This window comes from Physeter macrocephalus, chromosome 11 (genome assembly GCF_002837175.3).
Source record: "Physeter macrocephalus isolate SW-GA chromosome 11, ASM283717v5, whole genome shotgun sequence".
Lineage (NCBI taxonomy): Eukaryota > Metazoa > Chordata > Mammalia > Artiodactyla > Physeteridae > Physeter > Physeter macrocephalus.
In genome coordinates this window covers 145,538,398-145,562,367 of record NC_041224.1, presented here as the reverse complement: position 1 = coordinate 145,562,367, position 23,970 = coordinate 145,538,398, and the positions used below count along the sequence as shown (strand labels likewise).

The 23,970-nt window shown below is 41.1% G+C and overlaps 1 protein-coding gene across 1 annotated transcript in view; it reads left to right on the top strand.

The window, feature by feature from the left end:
- ESR2 (estrogen receptor 2) overlaps window positions 1-23,970 on the top strand; it is a 69,108-nt gene that overhangs the window by 36,818 nt on the left and 8,320 nt on the right. The window contains exons 7-10 of the mRNA XM_024133516.3: window positions 668-806; window positions 3,253-3,327; window positions 6,874-7,007; window positions 23,243-23,423. Coding sequence (XP_023989284.1) covers window positions 668-806; window positions 3,253-3,327; window positions 6,874-7,007; window positions 23,243-23,423 — 529 coding nt within the window. The remainder of the gene's footprint in view (window positions 1-667; window positions 807-3,252; window positions 3,328-6,873; window positions 7,008-23,242; window positions 23,424-23,970) is intronic.

Here is a 23,970-nt window from a genome sequence, read left to right as displayed (position 1 = left end):
TTATGGAGGAAGCACCGGTGATCTCTGCTTCTGAAGTGCTCACCTCCCTTAGGGTCCTGTTCCAGTTGTTACCTATCCTCTTCAGCGTAGAGTAGCTTAGAGACAGCACACCTACTCAGAAGAATGATTCTAACGCTAGATGGGAAATGTTAAGCAATTGAAGAAACTCTTTCAGCTGGAGCTCTGACTTTCTGCAGGAGTTGGCCCTGCTCTCTCTGCAAGCCTCCCATCCGCCACCCCCCACTGTCCCATCCCTCCACTCCTCCTGGGCCCAGTGATGGGCTGGGCCAGATTGGCAGCCCCTCACTGGCAGCTGAGCTCTGTCTTTCTCAGTACTGAAGAGGGATTCTTAGGATATATAACCAACAAAGGTCAGTGCCAGCTTTCTGTTCTTCCCTAGCAACTGTCTGGGGAGCTGTATAAGCCCAGGTGACAGTCCTTTAGAAATTCTGAATGAGGGGTTTGAGACTAGAAAAGAGTGAGTACTCACTTTGAGTTCAAGATTTTCTCACTTGTCAGTATTTAGCAATGTCTTTAAAATATTGACTTTTCCACCCTGTATGCTTTGTGTTTTCTTAGCTTTTCAAAACTTGCTCTTCTGTTTTTATGGAACGGGGGGAGCTGAGGAGGAGGGTGGGGTGTGCTCACGGCCTCTTGCTTTCCCCAGGCTTCGTGGAGCTCAGCCTGTACGACCAAGTGCGGCTCTTGGAGAGCTGCTGGTTGGAGGTGCTCATGGTGGGGCTGATGTGGCGCTCCATCGACCACCCCGGCAAGCTCATCTTTGCTCCAGACCTCGTTCTGGACAGGTGAGAAAAAAATACTTTGTGTTTCTTCTCCGACTGGTTTGAGTGAGGCGCTGAGTGAAGTGGGAACAAAGTCCTGGGTTCTGCAATTAAAACCTTACTCCTGGGAGGGCAGGTAAGAGGAGGATAATGTCATGAGTTCCTTCACTGGGTCAAGAACCCAAGAAGGACAGTATGGGCACAATGATGAAGTGTCCTGAGACTCATTCTTATCTATTGTTTCAGTGTGGCAGCATTCACTGGCCAGACCACAACAGGGGCCTGTGTCCTGCAGGGTATGTGGCCACTAAGGGTACACGTCAACTTAGACTTTTCTGCACTAAAAAACTCCATTTTCAGGTTGCAATTTTAAGCTGTCCTGCTGTTTTTTCCACTGGTAGGGACATCTCCAGCTATTTGGACAGGTGATGAAATTCTTACAAATCTACCAAGTTTATTTTAACATGCTTTAACTCACTCTAACTACATGTACCATATAGCATTTTTGGCAATAGCCGTGGAAGGAATGGTTATTAAAACCAGATGAAAGTTAACGGAAACTGGGGAATGATAGTGTTAATGTGATAACTTGGTTGCATTTAATTTTCTTTTAAAGATGGTGCAGAAAAGGAGCCAATTTTTAATTGACTTAGGTGAGCTGTTCATGGAGGGAAAGCTGGAATGTACAACACTCAGGCTTTTTAGGAGAAAAGTAGAATGCTTTCTTGGGGTAAATTTGAACAGTTTGAAAATCTTCATGGAAATTGATTTCCACAGTCCTTATATTGAAAAAAGTGCTAGTGTTGAATATTCAGTCACATTTGACTCTGTGCACAAAGAAGGATACCTAGTGTTATGAATGGAAAGGATCTGCCCCTTGGCATTGCCTCTTTAGATCATCAGAAGATCCCCATGCACACCTTACTCAGATGAAAAGTAATAGCCCAGGGAATTAGCACCCATTCTGTCTGTTGTCATGGATGACAGCATTGACAAAGAACACTGTTCTAAGTAACAGAGGTGTGTTGGTGGAGAACAGGGCCATTGGGAAGAACTGGAGCGTGGACTGTGGCTCCAGTAGGAGCAAGCCCAGAGGGAGGTTCTGGAAGCCCAGACCCTTCAGTAGCAATCAAAATAGCTAACTTATTGGCTTCCAGGCACCATCTTAAGCACTGATATGTGTTAAGTCATTTCATCTTCACAACAGCCCTTTATGGGTAAGCACCATTATTATCCCTGTCCTTCAGATATGGAAACAGGAGGTAGGTAACTTACCTGCAGTTAGCAAGTGATGGAGCTGGGCACAGGGGCCGGCTGTGAAGTTCACACTCTTACCTACAACAGTACATGCCTCCCAGCGGGATAGAGAACTGGAAGAGGAAAGAGGAGGAGGCCAAAAGGCAAAGTAACTTTCTACTTTATTCTTTTATCTTAGAACAACTCTGTTTTACTCTCTGTGCACCTCAGAAACCTGCTCCTCCTTCTCTCATCTCAGGGTACCATGTTGCAAGGCAGGCTGCAAGGCCAAGCACCCAGCCAAGCCATCAGTCTCATTCATTCATTCAGTCACTCATTATATTCCACTTGGCATTTAAATAAAGGCACACACACACACAAATATACACATAAAATTCCCTAGAAGTTAGTGCTAGGAAGAAGTTCTATCCTTTGGTGAACCAATAAATTTGCAGACTTTGGGACTGGGTTATTTTATTTTTTGTCTTGATTTCTAAATTGATGCCACATTTAGTGTTTATTTTCAGTGACTGTTTCATTCCTGGTTTTTAGTACAACTAACTTACCTCTTTGTGCGGGTTCTTTAACTCCCGTGTGTATATAAATTACTGTAAATTGACACCAATCCCAGATAAATTTTAGGCTTACCTGTTGGTTAAGTAATAGAAGAAAAAAAAAGTAATTTTTCTTATATGTTATTTTAATAGACTCACATTACTTTATAAATATTTGGATGTCTTATTTTTTACAACGTAGAAATTGAGTATATTTGAGGATAAAAGAGGAGTTCTTGGGAATTGTAAATGCATTCACATTGAACAGGCATTTTTTTGGAGTGCCTACTAGTGGTTATTTTTTGTTGCAGTCCCTACTTGATTTGAGCACTCTGTATAGAATTTCAAGTCCAAGACTCTTAGTGCATCTATTATACAGATAAATACATTTTAATGTAATGGGTATGTTTCTGGAGGAGTTGCTTATTCACAAATGTTCAAAATGTGACTTATTCCAAAAGTCAGGGGTCATGCACCATAAAAGTGTTCTATTGTGAATCTTTTTTGCAAAGTGAAAAAATAATTTTCACACTACATGAAAATAATTGTCTTTTGGTAGATTGTCCTGTCAGAGTTCCTTTAAGTGGTGGTATGACCATGTAAGCAGTGAATACAATTAAATTAGCCTATTTATTTGTGGAGACTGAGACTATAATTTGTTTCCCTTTATTCTTGTTGAGGCTTCTGCAGCGAGAAAACTTGAACCTACTGAGGATGAGAGGAAAATCCGGGTATCTCAGCTTATTTCTAACAAGGTAGTTCTTTTAGTAATCACTAGAATCCCAATTCATGTGAAGATCTACCACAGAATCTGCACTTCTACTTGCTCAAAAAATCATATATGCTAAGACATTATGTGTCCTTAGCATCAATAGGAAACTGTCAAATGTTATTAAAAAGTCAGAGGAAGTGGATGTTGATGGAGTTCTGTGGACTCACAAGTGTAAATGTACTGAGTTTGCATTCACCTCAGGTATTTGTATATTGAATTTTCTTCAAGAGACTGACAGAATTTTCGCTTCTGAATTTGTATTTCCTTTTTGTACTCAGATCATTTCACCTGAGTCCAATATTTAAGTCCTTCGCATGTGCTAAGCTCTCCCAACCCTATTGCCACCCACACAAAGATAGACAAACTGTGGTCCATTAGCCACATGTGTGCTGCCAGCAGATATATATATGTCAGTACAAAACAGTGAACCCCAAAGGGAAGCCCACTCTTTCAACACGTTGTCCTTGGTATCAAACAGAATATTTTTCTTTTATAAAGGGAGTGGTTATCAAATATAAGATAGTCCACATGGAACTACTACTTTTATTTTTATTTAGCACTGGTTTATGGGGAAATGGAGTGTAAAAGTAAATTTCCATGAGTAGTTTGGTTTGATTGATACATTGTTTCAGTATTTTAACATCCAACTCATATACCCACTAGGTTGAATTCAGATCTTTTAAACCTGTCCTAATTTCTTACTCGTAATTCAGTGTCAATCATAGTTACTTACAGAATAAATGAAACAGGTCTCGTTGATTGTAAAGTCCTTCCTCACTCTGTTCTGTATAACTCATTTTAAAGTAGAACTCTATTAGGGTGTCCTTTATAAGATATTGTACCTTATTGCCCCTTTATTTCTCATTTATTTTCTAGAAATGTATTTGTTTTCTACAGCCTGTGAAGTGAATAAAAATATTCTAACCTTGCCACCCCTTGAATGAGATGGTTGGCTCTCACACCTGCTGGAGAAAGCAATCAGACCTAGCTCTTTACAACTGGTTGAGAAATTCACTTTTTCCATGCGGTACATATGTTCTGATTACTTTGAGCTGCAGCATTTATCAAGGCCTAAGATACCCTACAATATAAACTCTACCTCCATTAAAAAAAAAAATTTAGTTATTTATTTTGGCTGCACCGGGTCTTAGTTGCGGTATGCGGACTCTTAGTTGTGGCATGCGGGATCTAGTTCCCCTGACCAGGGATGGAATCCGGGCCCCTTGTCTTACCCACTGGACCACCAGGGAAGTCCCTCTACCTCCATTTTTGAAATATGAATTTACATTTTAAATGGTATGTATTTCGATGAGGAAATGGTGCTAACTTCAGTATTTAGAGACGTGTTTTTAGGCACAGGTGGCAGCTTCTGCAAAATAGGATTGATTTCAAATGAGTCCCCTTATCATATTACTTGGGGAGGTGCGTGTGCATGTGTGTGTGTGTGTGTGTGCGTGCCTGTGTGTGTGTGCATGCATGCATGTGTGTGCATGCACACGTGTGCCCGTGACCCCACCTCTGAGTCTCACAAAAGAGTAAAGAGCCAGGGCTTCCCTGGTGGCGCAGTGGTTGAGAGTCTGCCTGCCGATGCAGGGGACACGGGTTCGTGCCCCGGTCCAGGAAGATCCCACATGCCGTGGAGCAGCTGGGCCCGTGAGCCATGGCCGCTGAGCCTGCACGTCCGGAGCCTGTGCTCCGCAACTGGAGAGGCCACAACAGTGAGAGGCTCGTGTACCGCAAAAAAAAAAAAAAAAAAAAACCAAACAAACAGTAAAGAGCCAGACTATTAAATTGTCAATGCAGGACTTGTTGGATTTTTTGTTTTTGCCCCCAGAGATATTTTAAAACTAGCTTTTCTCAGTATCAGATGTCCTTAAACCCACCAATTACAGTTTCCAATAATTAATTGTCCTAGGCCAAGTGATTTGATGATTGGCTTGAGAGGCATTCAAGTGAATAAGTGAATAAGTATTTCTTGTGCCTCTGCTATGTGCAGGGCATGCATGTCCTTACTGGACACTAGCAGCAGGCTGCCTGGGAAAGTCCAGAGCAGGGGAGGTGGGCGGATGGCATATGGAGGGCTGGGGCTTTCCTATAGATTTTGGAACCCTTTGCCCAGGGTTCTGATTCTCCAAGGTGGCCTTTCCCTTAGGAGCGACTTCTAGGGGGCACTGACATTTTATCACTTAACCGGTGCACTTTCAGAAAGTCTAAACTGGTTTCCAAACTTACCATGCTTGTTTGCCAGTGTGTGCAGCTTGCATACTTGTAGCTTTGTATAGTGAGCTTGCGGGGGTGTGAACGCTGTGGACTGCAGGATCCTGGTAAGCGGCCATCCAAGCAGAGCATCAAGTAGGAAAGGCTTTAGCAGGATTGGTAGTACCCACTGGTGTCAGTTCATTTGAACTCTACAGAGGCCCTTTCTCCAACTACTACCATCACTGGAAATGTCCTGGCTTGGGGTTGGGAGAAGGAGGGACCAGCCAGTTCTTTGAAGATCTCAGGTCCCCTTCAGGGACTGCTACAGAGACTGAAAATGAAACTTGCGGAAACTCATGGCTACCATAGCTGCCCTTTGCTGTGTACTGCAGGCTTTTAGAAGCAAATGAATGTTTCGTGACAAAATCATCTAACTGCTTGCTTGTCAAGGACTTCCAGTAGCTCTATGACTGATGATAATGGAAGTTGTTTTGGGAGCAATGAGGTGGAATAATGTGTGTCTGGCTGGAGTGAATTGAAGCTGGTATTTTCTAGGTACAGTTCAAGTAATTTACTTCAAAAGTATGCTTAAACATTCATTTCCGTAAGGAGTGCTCAAAAGAATCTCGATTACATGGTCCAAAGTTTGTCTAAAACTTTTGCTTAAAAATAATCTTTGGCACATCAAAATTACCATGTCTCCATTTCTACCTTCCTTTCCTGATTCTAATCTATCTTCTGTAATTGTGATTTCTTTGTATGTCATATTAGCTTTTCTTCAAACTGCATTTAAATGTCTCTTAGTTGCCCCACCAGTTTCTAGTTGACCACCAGGATGTGAGAGTTAAGCCCTAGATATAAAGTAATATTTCTTCTTGGGATATTTGCTTCTGTAATGTTCAGTCTTTCCTCATTAATACTTCAGAGTTTTTTGATGAGAACATGGACAGTATCATTTTAGTAATATGTGTCATATTGAGGGCTGGTTGGCTGACATAGTTTAGATCAAAAATAATGAGCAGAAATGGTATTCCTTTAAGAAAACATTTGGTGAATAGGTAGGAGGAAAATGTACTTCCAGTGCACACTGTTGCCTAAAGAGTATATATATTCAAATATTTGCTTTATGGACTTCTAGGTAATGCCCTGTCTTTCTTATATAAAAATAATTCTAGTAATTTCACATTTATCGATGTGGTCTCATTACTATCTTGTTATAGTTAAAGGGTGTACAAGATGAAACTTGAGATTAAAAAGAAAATACTCCTTATTGCTTTCGATGGTTACCGGAAGCTGTATGTTCCTTACATTTCTAAATGGACTTTTGTAGGGATGAAGGGAAATGTGTAGAAGGAATTCTGGAAATCTTTGACATGCTCCTGGCAACGACTTCAAGGTTTCGCGAGTTAAAACTCCAACACAAAGAGTATCTCTGTGTCAAGGCCATGATCCTCCTGAACTCCAGTAAGTAACCACACAGCTGGGCCATGTTTTATGGGGGAGAGATGCTGTTTCTAGAGTTGGCATGGTGTTGAGGAGTACTGAATTTCTTCCTTTTTTTATTTTTTTCTGAATTTCTTATTTTATTTAAAAAGGGGAAAATGGCTTTCTTTTGGACTTTTCTGTTTCATTTTATAGGGATTTAAACTGTAAATAACTTTTGGTAATTTGAATATAAATTATTTGTTGGGTGAATTACTGGTAGTAATTTAAAAAGTAGCTGAATCCACTCTACTGGAAAAGGAAAAAATGAACTTCAAAATGTTTACCTCTCATTCTTTTTTCTTTTTTTGACATTTTAATTTATTTCTTTGTGATGTAATTGATATATAACACTGTATTTAGGTTCAGGTGTACAACATAAATGATTTGAATTTTTTTATAAATTTATTTTTATTTATTTATTTATTTTTGGCTGCGTTGGGTCTTCGTTGCTGCATGCGGGCTTTCTCTAGTTGCGGCGAGCGAGGGCTACTCTTTGTTGTGGTGCGCGGCTTCTCACTGTGGTGGCTTCCCTTGCTGCGGAGCACGCCCTCTAGGCACGCAGGCTTCAGTAGTTGTGGCACACGGGCTCCAGTAGTTGTGGCTCGCGGGCTCTAGAGCGTAGGCTCAATCGTTGTGGTGCATGGGCTTAGTTGCTCCATGGCATGTGGGATCTTTGCAGACCAGGGCTCGAACCCGTGTCCCCTGCATTGGCAGGCGGACTCTTAACAACTGCGCCACCAGGGAAGTCCCAGATGATTTGAATTTTGTGTATATTGAGAAATGATCACAATAAGTCAATACCCATCACCATACATAGTTAACAAAACTTTTTTCATGTGATGAGAACTTTTAAGATCTGCTTTCTTAGCAACTTTCAAATATGCAATACAGCACTATTAACTATCGTCACCATTCTGTACATTATATCCCCGTGACTCATGTATTTTATAACTGGACTTTCAGCCCCTTTTCAGTGTTTATACGGACCTTTTACATGGTTAACATGCACTTATAGTTACTATTTTGGGTTCTGCTTTTACAAGTTCATTTATTCATTCATTTCATTCATTCATTCACTAAAGATGTTGAGGATATATATATTCCTGCCCTCCCATGGCTCATAGGGAGAGAGAGAAAACAAATTCGTTAAAAAGAATGATTTCAAGGCTATCACAAAGTGTGTACAGAGCACTGAGTACTCTGGGAAGACAGGAGGAGAGGTGCTGAAGTGGTTGCAGTGGGGAACGATGTTTGGGTGTTGAATGAGTTGATGGGCAGGTGGGGGGGGTAGGCAGGGAAGAATGAAAGGACGGGGGTAAGCCAGGAGCTGCAAGTCATGCAGTGGAAGAGCAGGGGGAGGTGGACAAGGTTGTAAAATGCAGTGTTGAAGATTACTGAGTGTAACTCCCGTTGAGAATTGTTGCCTGGGGCATTAAGCAGCCCTAGAAGAGGGTCAGGCAGGGAAGTATCATGGACAGATAGGCATTCTTGAAAGGTCACTCTGGCTTCCGTGTGGAGGACTGACTGGAGAGGGGAGAGACTGAGGCAAGGGGCCTAACAGGAGTTATTAGGAACAATGAGAGTCAGAACTAACTTGGTGTGGAGGGGCCTGGGAGGAAGGGACCTGACTTGAGGGAAATATATGGGTTAGAGGTGGGAAATGAGGAAAGCATCTAAGATGTGTGTATGTTGTAGCTTTGCTGTTTTTTTCTTATTATATAAATAATAGCTGGTTATTGTAAACATTCAAACAAAAGAAAAACATACAAGGAAGAAAATAAAAATCACTAGGAATCCCCCCTCTCCGCCCTAGATAACCACATCTTTGGTGACTGTTCTTTTACAGGTCTTGATAGAGAGCTAGAGATAGATATGTACACATATGCTCATATATAAAATTTTAAACAGCAGACCATCTTGTATTAAAAGTTATGGAAACTTTGAAGGAGGCCTTCAAAGTTTGATCCCATTTTTTCTTGATCCTTCCACCCAGACACCAAGTAGCTAATCTTAACAACCAGAGGGTAGCCTTCATACCTTCTTCCAGCCTCTAATAATCATTTAAAATAATACCTCACCTCTGGTATATACACAGATAGACCTTTTTTCCCCCATTTAAAAAACTTGGGACACTACATACAAATACTTCTTTGCATCTTGCTTTTTTCCTTTTCAGAATGCTGTGAAATCCCTTCAGGACAGTGAGGAGAGATCTAACTCAGTCTTTGAAGCAAAGGCATTGTCTACATCGTTCAGCCTTTTCTCTACTGATGGGCCTTTGTTTAATATACATTTTCTATTTTTTTTTTACCATTATAAACATTGCTACAATTAATAGAGATGTATTATTTTACACACATTTCTAAGTTTCTGTGTAGTTTTCATCCTGTTCAGTTTGCTGTCTACCTGGTGGTATTCAGTCCAGCTGCTGTACCAGGTATTGATTGCTTTGCTTAGCTGTTTACTCTTGTAAACAGCTTGCTTTGTAAACAGCTTACAAGTTGTTTACTCTTGTAAACAGCTTGCTTTGCTTAGCTGTTTACTCTTGTTGGGCCTTTAGGTTATTTTTTTTTTCTTTCTTTCTCAAATATGTATGTCCAGGTTAAATTCTCAAGTGATGACTTGAGACTTCATTTGGGCAATGTATGGGGCTTTATTATCTAGATTTTATCCAATTTTAGAGCTTAGTGTTTGAAACAGCAGAAATCTGTGAAATGGTATTATGCTACTTTATTTTAAATCAGACCAAGCAGCAGTTCCTGAAGCCAAAACTCAATGCAGAACCTGTGGCCACATGGGTCACAGGCTGTCTCCTGATGTGGGAGCAGCTGACCTCTCCCCCTCCAGCCTGTATTCATTTCCTCTTTCATAGGTACTCTTGGACATTGGCACTAGTTTTGATGAAAGGGAAACATGTAGAGCAGTGCTTCTCAAATTATCTATGGTGAAGCACCAGGTTTCTTTTCCTTTTATAATTTCCAAATTGTTATAGATAGTTACTTTATTTTTATTTTTATTAGAGTATAGTTGATTTACAGTGTTGTGTTAGTTTCTGCTGTACAGCAAAGTGAATCAGTTATACATATACATATATACACTCTTTTTTATTTTTTTAACATTTAAATATTTATTTATTTATTTGTCTGCACTGGGGATCTTTGCTGTGTGTGGGATCTTTGTTGCGGCATGCGGGATCTAGTTCCCTGACCAGGGATCGAACCTGGGCCCCCTGCATTGGGAACACGGAGTCTTAACCACTGGACCACCAGGAAAGTCCCTATTCACTCTTTTTTTAGATTCTTTTCCCATATAGGTCATTACAGAGTATTGAGTAGAGTTCCCTGTGCTATACAGTAGGTTGTTATTAGTTATCTGTTTTATATATAGTAGTGTGTATATGTCAGTCCCAATCTCCTAATTTATCCCTCCTCCCCTCCTCCCTGGTAATCATAAGTTTTGGTAATCTGGTAATCTATTTCTGTTTTGTAAATAAGTTCATTTGTATCATTTTTTTAGATTCCTCATGTAAGCGATATCATGATATTTGTCTTTCTCCATCTGACTTACTTCACTTAGTATGATAATCTCTGGGTCCATCCATGTTGCTGCAAATGGCATTATTTCACTCTTTTTTATGGCTGAGTAATATTCCATTGTATATATATATATATACCACATCTTTATCCATTCATCTGTAGATGGACATTTAGGTTGCTTCCATGTCTTGGCTTTTGTAAATAGAGCTGCTATGAACATTGGGGTGCATGTATCTTTTCAAATTATGGTTTTCTCCGGATATATGCCCAGGAGTGGGACTGCTGGATCATATGGTTCTACTTTTAGTTTTTTAAGGAACCTCCATACTGTTCTCCATAATGTTTTACCAATTTACATTCCCACCAACAGTGTAGGAGGGTTTCCTTTTTTCCACATGGATTGGGTTGTTGGTTTTTTTGACATAGAGCTGCATAAGCTGTTTGTATATTTTGGAGATTAATCCCTAGTCAGTTGCTTGCAAATACTTTCTCCCATTCTGAGGGTTGTCGTTTTGTTTATGGTTTCCTTTGCTGTGTGGAAGCTTTTAAGTTTAATTAGGTCCATATGTTTATTTTTATTTTTATTTTCATTACTCTAGGAGGTGGATCAAAAGAGATATTGCTGTGATTTATGTCAAAGAGTGTTCTGCTTATGTTTTCCTCTGTTTCATAGTGTTGGCCTTACATTTAGGTCTTTGATCCATTTCAAGTTTATTTCTGTGTATGGTGTTAGGGAGTGTTCTAATTTCATTTTTTTACATGTAGCTGTCCAGTTTTCCCAGCACCACTTATTGAAGAGGCTGTCTTTTCTCCATTGTATATTCTTGCCTCCTTTGTCATAGATTAGTTGACCACAGGTGCGTGAATTTATTTATGGGCTTTCTATCCTGTTCCATAGATCTATATTTCTGTTTTTGTACCAGCACCATACTGTTTTGATTACTGTAGCTTTGTAGTATAGTCTGAAGTCAGGGAGTCTGATTTCCTCCAGCTCTAATTTTCTTTCTCAGGATTGCTTTGTCTTTTTGGGGTCTTTTGTGTTTCCATTTAAATTTTAGAATTTTTTTTCTAGTTATGTGAAAAATGCCATTGGTAATTTGATAGGGATTGCAGTGAATCTATAGATTGCCTTGGGTAGTATAGTCATTTTGACAATATTGATTCTTCTAATACAAGAACATGGTATATCCTTCCATATAGATAGTTACTTTTGTAAAATAAAAATAAAGTACTAGAAAAAGAAAAGTGCAAAATACAAGCCCTAGTATTTTGTTGTTACATTCAACTGATTTAAAATTACTCTATCAATTACTGTAAAAGTTTCCAAATGCTTACCCTCAATTTCTTCTTCTCTTTTTGTGAACTGGTAACAGACGATACTTTGAGTAACCCTGGTATAGAGCATGGAGAGCTGTCTGGGAGATAGCTGGATCAGGAGGTGGGGGTGCGGGGGGAGGAAGTTAGGTCTTGAAGGAGAGGAGAGGGGGAATGAAGAAGGAATTTGAAGGTCATGTGAGACTCAGAGACCCTGAAGACAACCTTTGGGTACTTCCTGGTTGGATCTCAATCTGGCCTTACTTGCCTGACAAGACATTTCCCCCACACCCAGTACACTCCCTACCCCGGTTCTAGAAAGCAGACGTTTGTGAGTAGAAATGGTAAGTTGTTGGACAACTGAAAATTGTAGGGAAAGCCAAGAAGATTCCTAAATGCTTTGGAGCTTCTGGCACCTTCTTGACATTGATTGTTACCATTCACCTTCTATAAAATAATATGAGGGCCCAGCTTACATCAGTGGTTAAGTTGATGTGCATATAGGAAATGTCCAGGTGGGACATTTGAAACTGATTGTGGAAGAAAATCAACTTTTTCTGACCTTCTCTTTGAATCTACCTACAGATGTTACCTCAGATTTTTGCTGTCATTTGTCTTTGTTAAAAGAAAGATTTCCCTGGAAAGTTCATTCCCACCTTGGTACAGGAGGATCATCAAATGCCAGATTATGGGGCTTCTCTTACTTGCAGAAATAATTTAGAACTCTTTTCTGTGCAGCAAAGTGCTCCTTGGAAAGCAGTTTGCTTCTTGTCACACCACTTTGCAGTGTAAAGCCTTATGTTTGGCAAGGCTCCTCACAGTCATTTTATCCTCTGGACATCATATTGTGTTGTTGGGAAACTAGAAACATCTGTGCAAATGGGAAAGCCTAAGGCTACGGCATTCCTCCTGCAGCATCTGACAGAACTGCCATGTAGAGAGAATTACAGAGGGTGAGGTAGACATGTGTTGTAATTACCACTTGGGACAGTAAGTGAGTAGGATTTGTTTACAGTAAATCCAAATTTAAGAAATCTTTTCTTAAGAAATTTTTTTGGCTTGGTAGTCATAATGGCATTCGAAATGAATTTATTCCATTCAGCATTGCGGTTAGGAAAATGGGGTTCTGTTTCTGTTGGAAAATTTTCCACTGTCAGGAGAGGTGAGTCTTTTCCATGCTAGATTATAAGCATCTCAAGTTACAGGCTTTTTTCTTTTTGATTATTTATAGCATTAACTTGAAAACAAACACAGGGACAGAATCCACTTAAACACCTTGAATTTAAACAACTCTACAGAATATGTAAAACAGACATTGGACATTGAACAGTGACTCCCAAGAGAATAGAAACAAGGTGATCCCTTTGACCAGTTTACTGCCCGGAGCCAGTTTCCAGGTTGCAATACAGGGAGAAGTAACCCAGGTAGACACCAGTGGTCTCCCTGAATTGAGGGAGCAGAGTTGTGAATTTGGGGAGGCTAGGATTTTCAGGGGAGAGAACTGGAGGGGAACAAGCTGGACATAGAGGCTTTAGAGACTTGCAGAGGATCCCCTTCAGGTCTTAAGCTGAGCATTAATTTCATGCTTATGATACTAACCGAGGACAGGGAAAGAACCACCAGAAAGGAGCAGGCAGAACAACACTTGGAAGTTCACACAGCGCCAGGAATAGTTCATGTTCTCACCAGCCACAGGGAAAAAACCTTTTACTCTACTGGATGTTGGTTGTAGTACTCAGAAAGGCATTGCCTCAGTAGTGAGGTAACATAAGCCCTAGACTAAAGGCTGCCCTGGTCCTACCAAATGAAACTTAAAAAGCAAGTCTGAAGGATCAAACTATTGCCAAGTAACTTAACTGCATCTTAACTGCATAAAGCTCAAGACTATTTAAAGGAATGGAAGAATATCCAGCACTTAACAGGGTAAACCAAACACATGTTAGCAAGCATGGAAAGAAGCAGAAAATATGACCTATTATGAGGAAAATGACAATAATTGGAAAAGATACCAGGTGATGCAGATGATAGAATTAGTAGACAAGGGCATTAAAACAATTACTGTAACTATATTCCATATGTCCAAGGAGTAGAGCAAAGCATGAACAGGTTAAGGAGAGACATGGAAAATATGAGACACACACAAATTAAATTTCTAAATGTGAAAACTATGTTTTGATGGATTTATATCTGATTAGGCATAGCAGAAGAAAAAATAGTGCCTGTTAAGCAAGAGCAATAGAAACTATCAAAAAAGAATAGAAAGAAAAAAGGGTTTAAAAAAATGAACAGAGTATTAAGCTGGAGTGGCTACATTAATGTCAGAAAAAGTAAATTTTAGAGCAAAGAATATTTCTAGGAATAAAGAAGGTAATTTCATAATGATAAATGAGTCAATTTGTCAAGAAGACATACAATCCTAAACATTTATGCACCAAATAAGAGAACCTCAAACCTTATGAAGTAAAATCTGATAAAACTGCGGGGAGAAATGGACAAATCCCTTATTATAGTGGGATATTTTAATACCCCTCTCTCAATAATTGATAGAATAAGTAGACAGAAAATCAGTAAATATAGAGAAGACTTGAATAACACTGCCAGCCAACTTGACCTAATTGGCTTTTTTTTTTTTTTTTTTTTTTTCCAGTACACGGGCCTCTCACTGTTGTGGCCTCTCCCGTTGCGGAGCACAGGCTCCGGACGCGCAGGCTCAGCGGCCATGGCTCACGGGCCCAGCCGCTCCGCGGCATGTGGGATCTTCCCAGACCGGGGCACGAACCCATTTCCCCTGCATCTGCAGGCGGACTCTCGACCACTGCGCCACCAGGGAAGCCCCCTAATTGGCATTTTAAAAACCCTCAACCCCAAAACAGCAGAAGACACATTCTTTTCAAGTATTCATTGAATATTTACCAGGATAGACCATATTCTGGACCATGAAACAAGTCTGAATACATTTAAAAGAATTTAATTCATACAAAGTATTTTCTTTGATGCAATGGAACTAAATTAGAAACCAATATTAGAAAGATCTTGGAGAATTTCCAAACATTTGGAAACCAAATAACATATACCTAAATAATCCATGGGTCACAGAAAAATAATCAAAATTAAAATTAGAAAGCATTTTGAACTAACTGAAAATGAAAGTAGGACACAGCAAAATGTTGGGGTTGCAGCTAAAGCAGTAGCTAGAGGGAGGGCTTCCCTGGTGGTGCAGTGGTTGGGAATCCGCCTGCCAGTGCAGGGGACTCGGGTTCAAGCCCTGGGCTGGGAGGATCCCACATGCCGCGGAGCAGCTAAGCCCATGTGCCACAACTACTGAGCCTGTGCTCTAGAGCCGGTGAGCCACAACTGCTGTAGCCCATGTGCCTAGAGCCTGTGCTCTGTGACGAGAGGCCACTGCAAGATTTTTCTTGAGGTAAGCTTGTATTGCTACAAACTTCCCTCTTAGAACTGCTTTTGCTGCATCCCATAGATTTCAGATCGTGTGTTTCCATTTTCATTTGTCTCCAGGTATATGTTTATTTCCTCTTTGATTTCTTCAGTGACCCATTGATTTTTTTCATAGTATGCTATGTGTTTGTGTTTTTTACAGTTTTTTTCTTCTAGTTGATTTCTAGTCTCACACTTTTAGAGTCAGAAAAGATGCTTGATGTGATTTTAACCTTCTTAAATTTATTAAGACTTGTTTTGTAGCTTAGCATGTGATCTGTCCTGGAGAATGTTCCATGTGCACTTGAATGTGTATTCTGGTGTACATGTACACCAATGTTCACTGAAGCATTATTTACAATAGCCAAGATATGGAAGCAACCTAAGTGTCCATCAATAGATGAGTGGATAAAGAAGATGTGGGGTGTGTGTGTGTGTGTGTGTGTGTGTGTGTGTGTATGCACACATACAATGGAATATTACTCAGCTATTAAAAAAGTGAAATCCTGCCATTTACAACAACATGGAAGGATCTAAAGAGTATTATGCAAAGTGAAGTAAGTCAGAGAAAGGCAAATACTGTATGATCTCACTTATTGGTGGAATTTAAAAAACAAAACAGACAAAACAAAAATAGACTAATGAATACAGAGAACAAACTACAGAGAACAAACAGGTGGTTGCTGGAGGGGAGAGAGAGTGCATGAAGTAACTGAAGGGAATTAAGAGATACAAACTCCAGTTATAAAATAAGCCATGGAGATGTAACATATAACATTAGGAATATGGTCAAAAATATTGTAATACGGGGCTTCCCTGGTGGCGCAGTGGTTGAGAGTCCGCCTGCCAATGCAGGGGACACGGGTTCATGCCCCGGTCCGGGAAGATCCCACATGCCGCGGAGCGGCTAGGCGCGTGAGCCATGGCCGCTGAGCCTGCACATCTGGAGCCTGTGCTCCGCAACGGGAGAGGCCGCAACGGGAGAGGCCACAACAGTGAGAGGCCCACGTACCGCAAAAAAAAAAGTAATACCTTTGTGTGGAGACAGTTGGTTACTCGACTTATTGTGGTGATCATTTCATAATGTATGCAAATGTCAAATCACTATGTAGTACACCCGAAACTGACTTAGAATTGTATGTCAAGTATATTTCAATTAAAAAAGCCAGGTCTGAAATTAAGGACCTCAGCTTTCAACCTTAAAGAAACTTAGGAAAAGAAGAGAAAATGAAACCCCAAATAAGCAGAAGAAAAGAAATAATAAAGGATAGAGTGGAAAACAATGGAACAGAAAAAAAAGAAAATAGTAGATGAAAAGCAAGAAAGTCAAAAGCTGATTATTTGAGATCAATGAAATTGATGAGCCTCTGGCCAGACTGATCAGAATAAAGGAAAGAAGATACAAATTACCAGTATCAGTAGTGGGACAGGTGACGTTATTTTTCTGCAGATATTAAAAAGAATAATGTAATACTATAAACAACTTTATGCCAATTCGCTTGAATATTAGATGAAATGGACAAATTCTTTGAAAGATACAAATTACTGAAACTCAATCAAAAAGAAACTTAAAAATTCTAAACAGCTATATATCTATCAAAGACATTGAACTTGTAGTTAAAAACTTTCCCACAAAGAAAACTTCAGGCCCAGATGGCTTTTCTGCAAGAATTCTACCAAACATTTAAGGAATAAGTAATACCAAGCTTATGCATATTATTGCAGAAAACTGAGGAGCTGGCAATACTTTCCAACTCATTACTCTGATAGGAAACCCAGACCAACATATTGGAAGAAAAGAAGACAGCAGACCAGTATCTCTCATGTATACAGATGCAAAAATTCTCAAATTTGTTTTTTGGAAATAGAATCCAATAATATATTGTAAACAAGTGTGATTTTCCCAGGAATACAAGGTTCTTTAACTTTTGAAAATCAATCAACAGGGACTTCCCTGGTGGGCCAGTGGTAAAGAATCCACCTACCAATGCAGCGGACGTGGGTTTGATCCCTGGTCGGCCAACTAAGATCCCGCATGCCACAGGGCAACTAAGCCCGAGCACTACAACTACTGGGCTCGCACACCTCAATTAGCCCGTGTGCCACAAACTACAGAGCCCCTGTGCTCTGGAGCCCGTGCGCCACAACTAGAGAGAAGCCTGTGCGCTGCAACGAAAGATCCCACGTGCTGCAACTAAGACCCAATGCAGTCAATAAATAAATAAATAAGAAAAATAAAACCATGTCATATCCATTAAAAAAAAGAAAATCAACATAATTTACCATATTCACAGAATAATAATGAAAAACCATATGATTATTCCAATATGTGCAGAAAAAACATTTGACAAAATCTAATGCCCTTTCCTTCTAAAAACTCAACAAGCTAGTAACGGAAGGAAACTTCCTTAACCTAATCAGGGGCATTAATGAATAATCTACAGCTAATGTTATACTTGCTTGTTATCAGCAATAAGGCAAGTATGTCCACTCTCATGAATTTTATTCAATGTTTTACTGGAAGTTTTAGTGTTATAAGTCAAGAAAAGAGAATAAAAGACATCCATCCAGATTATAAAGGTAGAAGTAAAACTATTTGAAAAATGTGATAATCTGTGTAGAAAACTCAGAGTCTACAAAAAAGTGAGGTTACCCAGATTGTGGGATATAAGGGAAATATATAAAAAATAATTTTATTTCTATGTGGTAGGAATGAACAATTGGTAATTGAAATAAAAAGTAAATACTATTTACAATAGCATCAAAAATTGTGAAACCTTGAGTTAAATTTGAAAAAACATGTGAGACCACACACTGAAAACTGCAAAACATTGCTGACAGAAATAAGAAATCCTAAATAAATGGAGAGAGATTTTAATGGGTTAGAAGATTCAGTATGTTAAGATGTCAATCTTCCCCACAGATAGTCTGTAAATTCAACTTGATCCTAATAAAAATCTTAGCAGTAATGAACTAGATACAATGCTTTTCTTCCAGAGTAGGGATATACACTCTTACAGTTAATGAGGGGTCTGATCCTTACCAGCCATAGAAGAGCATGTACCTCTCTGTTGGGGAGAGATGGGGTGAGGGCAGCACCATCTGAACTTCCCTCTCAGCAAATTCTCTTCCGCGGTGCATAGGTAAGATGTGAGGGTGCCTGCTATTACTGTATTATATATACTCAGTCTTTGATATGGCTCCTGAAACTCAGAGACAACAGAAAATGTTGCATTTAACACAACCTATTACAATATTTGTTAAAGTGTTTTAGAAACTCCAGGGTGTTATGTGAGTGTTATAATGTAACAGCGTAACCAAATTAAGAGTTCTGGGACCAGCCATCTTGTCACCCAGAAACCTGGAGACTAGGGAAGTCCTCCCTTGGATAGAACTAGAGGCTACTGAATCTAGGAAACAGAGTGGAATCAATCTGCAAATAATTAGTCTTTTAAAATATTTAAAATTAGGAATAAGATCTATGTATCTAAACAATTTTAGGGCTTTGCAAACCTTTGTGACTTTCCATTACAAAGTTTTCATATGGATGAAACATTTCATTAAATGAAAGAAATAGAACCAGGTAATCCTATTTTACATGAAGAAAATTATTAAGAGATATCAACTCAAGCCCTGGTTCACTCTGAGTTTATGGGGACGGTTCCCATGATGTGGGTGGGCAGAGAAGGCCAAGATACAAAATGACACACAGAAGGATGCTGAAGAGGCCAGATGGGTGCTTTTCTATTGATGGAGAACATGGGGGCAAAGCATTGTAGGCATCAGCCTCCTGGGTCTATATCACCAACACCTTTCCAACATCAGTCTGTTCTTATGGTGCTGGGTTAGGAGGTGGTGATAAAGGGGATGGTCATAGCTCGAGGTTCTTTCCTCAAAGCAAACAGGCAAACAAAACCCCACATACACCTCCCCAAAGCCAGAACATTTTTCCTTTGGTTAGTATTCTGGAATTTTTATTAAACACTTTATCTCTTCTGATTTATTTGCTTTCAGTTGAGGCGAGCTTATATCTTCATCCTTTGAACCCTTAGGACGTGGCAGATGTTGGGGGGTTGCCCATCTCTCCCCATGTGCTGCTCGGAATGTCATCAGGTGGGCTGGTGAAAGGAGCACACAGCTGTTCCCAGGCGATAAAGAGGAAAGGAAATTGTGTCCTTGATTTTATTTTACTTTCTTTGGTATGTGTGTGGTGGTGTGCCAAGATCTTGACTTTTTTACTGTATTTCTTTAGTTTTAGGAAAAGTCATTTAATTTGGTTCTAAAATGAAATCTGATGTTCTTAACTCTTGGGGGCTGGAAGGAGTTAATCCTTACCGTTTCCTGTGTGTCTGGGCAGTGAGCGTCCTGGGGGCTTTGTGTCTTGTCTCTTGCCCCTCCTGGGGCCTGCCACTTAGTGATTACCCTGTACCAACGTGTCTGATGAGCAAGAGGGTACGTGAATGCCCAAAGTGTAGGCACAGCACTGCTGACTGAAAAGAGAGGCAGGCAGCAAAGTGGGTATTCTACAGCCCAGTTCTTTTCCAGGATGATTTTATATAGGTTAATCTTTTTGTACGTAAAATCTTTCCCCATATGTAAAATTGATACGGCACATGCCTTTGCAGAACCGCAGTGACCCTTATCCCCAAACCCCTCATCAGTGATGGACCCTGAGCCCTGTATGGAGCTGTGCTGACCCCACAGCCTGTAGAAGATCCAGGGCTTACCCTTGGCAGTGACTGCTCGTTTATGAAGAAGGTGACCCAATAGCCAACACAGGTTATCTGAGGGGAGACTTGGTCAGACATAAGGAGGTACTGAGGAGCTTTTATGTTACTGCAATTTTGGTTCTGAAGATTCACTTTATTACTTTTTAAAATTACAGCTTTATTGTGATATTCGTATGCCATTCAATTCACCCATTTAAAGTGTACAATTCAGTGGTGTTTAGTATATCCGTAGACTTGTGCAGCCATCATCAAAACCAACTTGAGAACATTTTTCATCACCCTAAAAGAAATCCTGTACTCCCCAATCTAGCTGTCACTCTCCAATCTCTGTCCCACCTATAGTCCTGGGCAACCACTAATCTACTTTCTGTCTGTATAGATTTGCCCATTTTGGACAGTTCATATAAATGGAATCATAAAAATGTAGACCTTTGTGGCTGGCTTCTTTCACTTAGCATGACGTTTCATCCAAGTTGTAGCATGTGTCAGTACTTCATTCCTTTTTTTTGGCATTCTGCTTTTTATTTTTTTATTTTTTATTTTTATTGGGGTGTAGTTGTTTTACAATGTTGTGTTAGTTTCTACTGTACAGCGAAGTGGAGTTCCCTGTGCTATGTAGCAGGTTCTCATTACTTATCTATTTTATACATATTAGTGTATATGTGTCAATCCCAATCTCCCAATTCATCACCCCCACCCCCCACCCCTTTCCCTCCTTGGTGTCCATACATTTGTTCTCTACATCTGTGTCTCTATTTCTGCCTTGCTTCGTTCCTTTTTATGGCTCAGTAATCTTCCACTGTTTGCATATACATTTTATCCATTCATCAGCTGGTGGACATTTAGGTTGTTTCCACTTTTGGGCTATTATGAGTAATATTGCTGTGAACATTTGTATACTAGCCAAATATTTTTATATTTTCACTTTCTGTCACTTTAGACTGACATGTGTACCAGGTACATAATTTTGACTCCTTTTAGAATCCAAAGATGTAAGATTTCTTTATGGCAGTAGAAATACATGGAGCACATTTCATGTAGCAGAATAGACTAATGGGTAGTTAAAAGAAAGTACTTGTTAATGCAGCCAGGGTCAATTTTAAAGGAAAATAAGCTTAAAATAATTTTCTCTAAGCTTTCATCTGATTAATAATTTTCTGTGTATGTACCTAAAATATGCATCAACATGCATATTTATCATTTCAATTATAATGGTGTGATTGGCTAAAAATTTGAACCTATGTAAATTCAGTCTAATTCTTCCATTTATGAGTGCTTACTCCATGCCAGTCATTGTATTAGGTGATGGGTATATAATGGCAAACAAATAGACAGGGTCTGTGCCTGCACAGTACTTATGTCCTGTCTCACTGAGGGTCAGAGCGTGTGTATGAGGACATCCAGCGTGTAGGACAACGTGCTGCCCTCTGCTGGGGAAGCACAGGGCACCTTTGGAGCTTCAGAGGAGAGCCCAAACCAGAGGGAAGTCAGGGAAGCTTCCACAAGGAAGTTCACAACCAGGCTGGAATCTAAAGGAGGAATGGATGTAGATAAGCAAGAGGAGGGGATATGGAGAAGAGGAGGAGATGGGATGGAGGAGGGGAGGGAAGGAAGAGCATTCCTAAGCAGAAAGTTCAGTATGCTCAGGGCATCACCTGTTAAAGGAATTGAAAGCAGTGTTCAAGGTGAGGTGTGCGGGGAACTGAGGATGCAAAGAGCAGAGAGAGGCCTGGTATGTTGATAACTGCAAGTGGTTTGGACTCTACCCCAAGAGCTGGGAATTCATTGAAGGGTGCCACATGATCTGCATTTTTCATTTTGGACACTCAAGGGCATGTTGAGTGGAAGGTGGGGGCAGTGAGAGGGCAGGTCATTTGCCATGGGGGTCAATGGGAGGCTTGACCCCAGCATGCCAGGGAGCCTGGAAGAGTCACTGTGAGGAACAGGTGAGCAGATGGGTTAGAGCAGCAGCTTCTGGGCCAAAGATGAATATTTTAAATCTGCATCATCAGACATCATGGAGGGAGATGCCCCTAGGGATGTGGCAAAGCGCTGCACTGGCATGGTTGTGGTTCAGTATGTCCCTTGCCTTAACTGAACTGAGTTGAACTGAGTTGCATTAATTGAACTGGAAATGCCAGTAAAAGTAGAGAACAAAAACTGCCAAAACCAATTCTCTGGATGATAGAGTGCCAGCCATCCTTCGTTCTCATTACAGTCAAAAGTCGGCAGCTCCCCCGTTGACTTCACGTATTTGCTATTTGTTCTTTGAAATCGAAAGCCTGGAAGAGAAGCTAATTAATTCCCTGCTGCCAGGAATCAAGGAGTCAGGGTTGGTGGGCGAGGGGGTAGTAGGGCAAGATTTACCTGAGCGGTTGTTTTGCAACCTTTGCGAGGCCAAGTATCTCAGTCCCGAGACTCAGAGGGGAATTAAACACCGGGCCAGGCAGGAAGGGGGAAGCGACCTACCTCGTGGGGAGGTAGACATGTGCCTGTAAGCTTTGCTCAGTGAGGAGCTGAGGCTGGAGGAGCTGGGTGACTGGTCAGGGGTCAGAGAGCGAGAGATGGTGGATATAGAGTAGGTCTGTCTGATTCCAAATCGGTGATCTTCCTGCTCCAGCAAGGCATCACCTGAAGTGAGATGCTGAGGGCCTGGACAGAGGTGGCAGTGGCCCTGCCGTGGCCGGCTGCACGTGGCACACAGGGGTGGGGGGAGGCGGCATAGCAGTGGTGATTAGTTTATGTTTATTAAACTCCCCGTAGATGAGGGGCCCTCTTAGGGACTAAGAGTTGAGTTAATCTCACTTTCTGACCGTCTCCATGTGGGTGTTTGTTGCTGCAGCTGAGATACACCGTGTCATGGTTTGAGGCAACTAGATACATTTCCTGCTTGGCAAGGCCACACTTTTGGGCCAGGGGGCCCTCTGAGAGGCCGTTGAGTCTGCCTGCGTTCATCCGGCATTCAGCTGGAAGGCTTTCCCTTCCAGCTCAGTGACAGGGCTGGCTCTTGAGGGACAAGGACACCATGCATAGGTGAAGCCATGCTTTTAAGGTTTCACCAGACATGCAGATGTCAGAGCAACCCAGATCACTTTGGTTTCCCTTCTGGAGAAACGTATGCATGCCTAATGGCTGAGCACACGACTTCCGTTTTCTCCTCTCAGGGCAGTGACTCGCGGCTTTTTTATGCTTTGTCCAGGTGTGTACCCTTCAGCTGAAGCACCCCAGGAGGCTGACAGCAGCCGGAAACTGGCTCATCTACTGAACGCTGTGACGGATGCTCTGGTCTGGGTGATCGCCAAGAGCGGCATCCCCTCCCAGCAGCAGTCCGTCCGCCTGGCTAACCTGCTGATGCTCCTTTCTCACGTCAGGCACGCCAGGTACAATCCCTGCGGGGGCCGCTCCATGGGGTACGTGGTGGGAGGGGGCTGTGCACATGCCCAGAGGAGGGTGAAGAGCTTTGGAAAAAGGGTTTTGCAACTTTGAGATGGATAAGGCAGAATTGCCACCTTTAAGGGAAAATGAACCCCTGAGAGGGAAGGGGGTGCATCATCAGTGCACACACCTGTAACCAAAGACCGGCCACAGCGAGCACTGAATGTGGCATGGTCCTCATAGGAGCTTTTTATGGCGTCCTGTGTGGCTCATCTGTTTTTCAGTTGCTGGGGCTTTTAGCTTGTTTATGGAGCTCTGAAAGGGGCAGTTAGTTCCTCTCCTAGAGTGAACTGCCACCTCTTTCTGCACTACCCAGGGCTGGGGTCCTGAGGTCTTTTCCTGAAGAGGTTAAACCCAGCTCCTCTAGATCAGCTCTGAGGCTGGTGATTTGGGGAGGTACACAAAGGCTTCCCTAAGAGCTGTTCTTTTCTTACGATAGCATCAGGATGTTAAGAGTGAGACCTAAGAGAACTAGTGAGCCCAGTAGGTTTG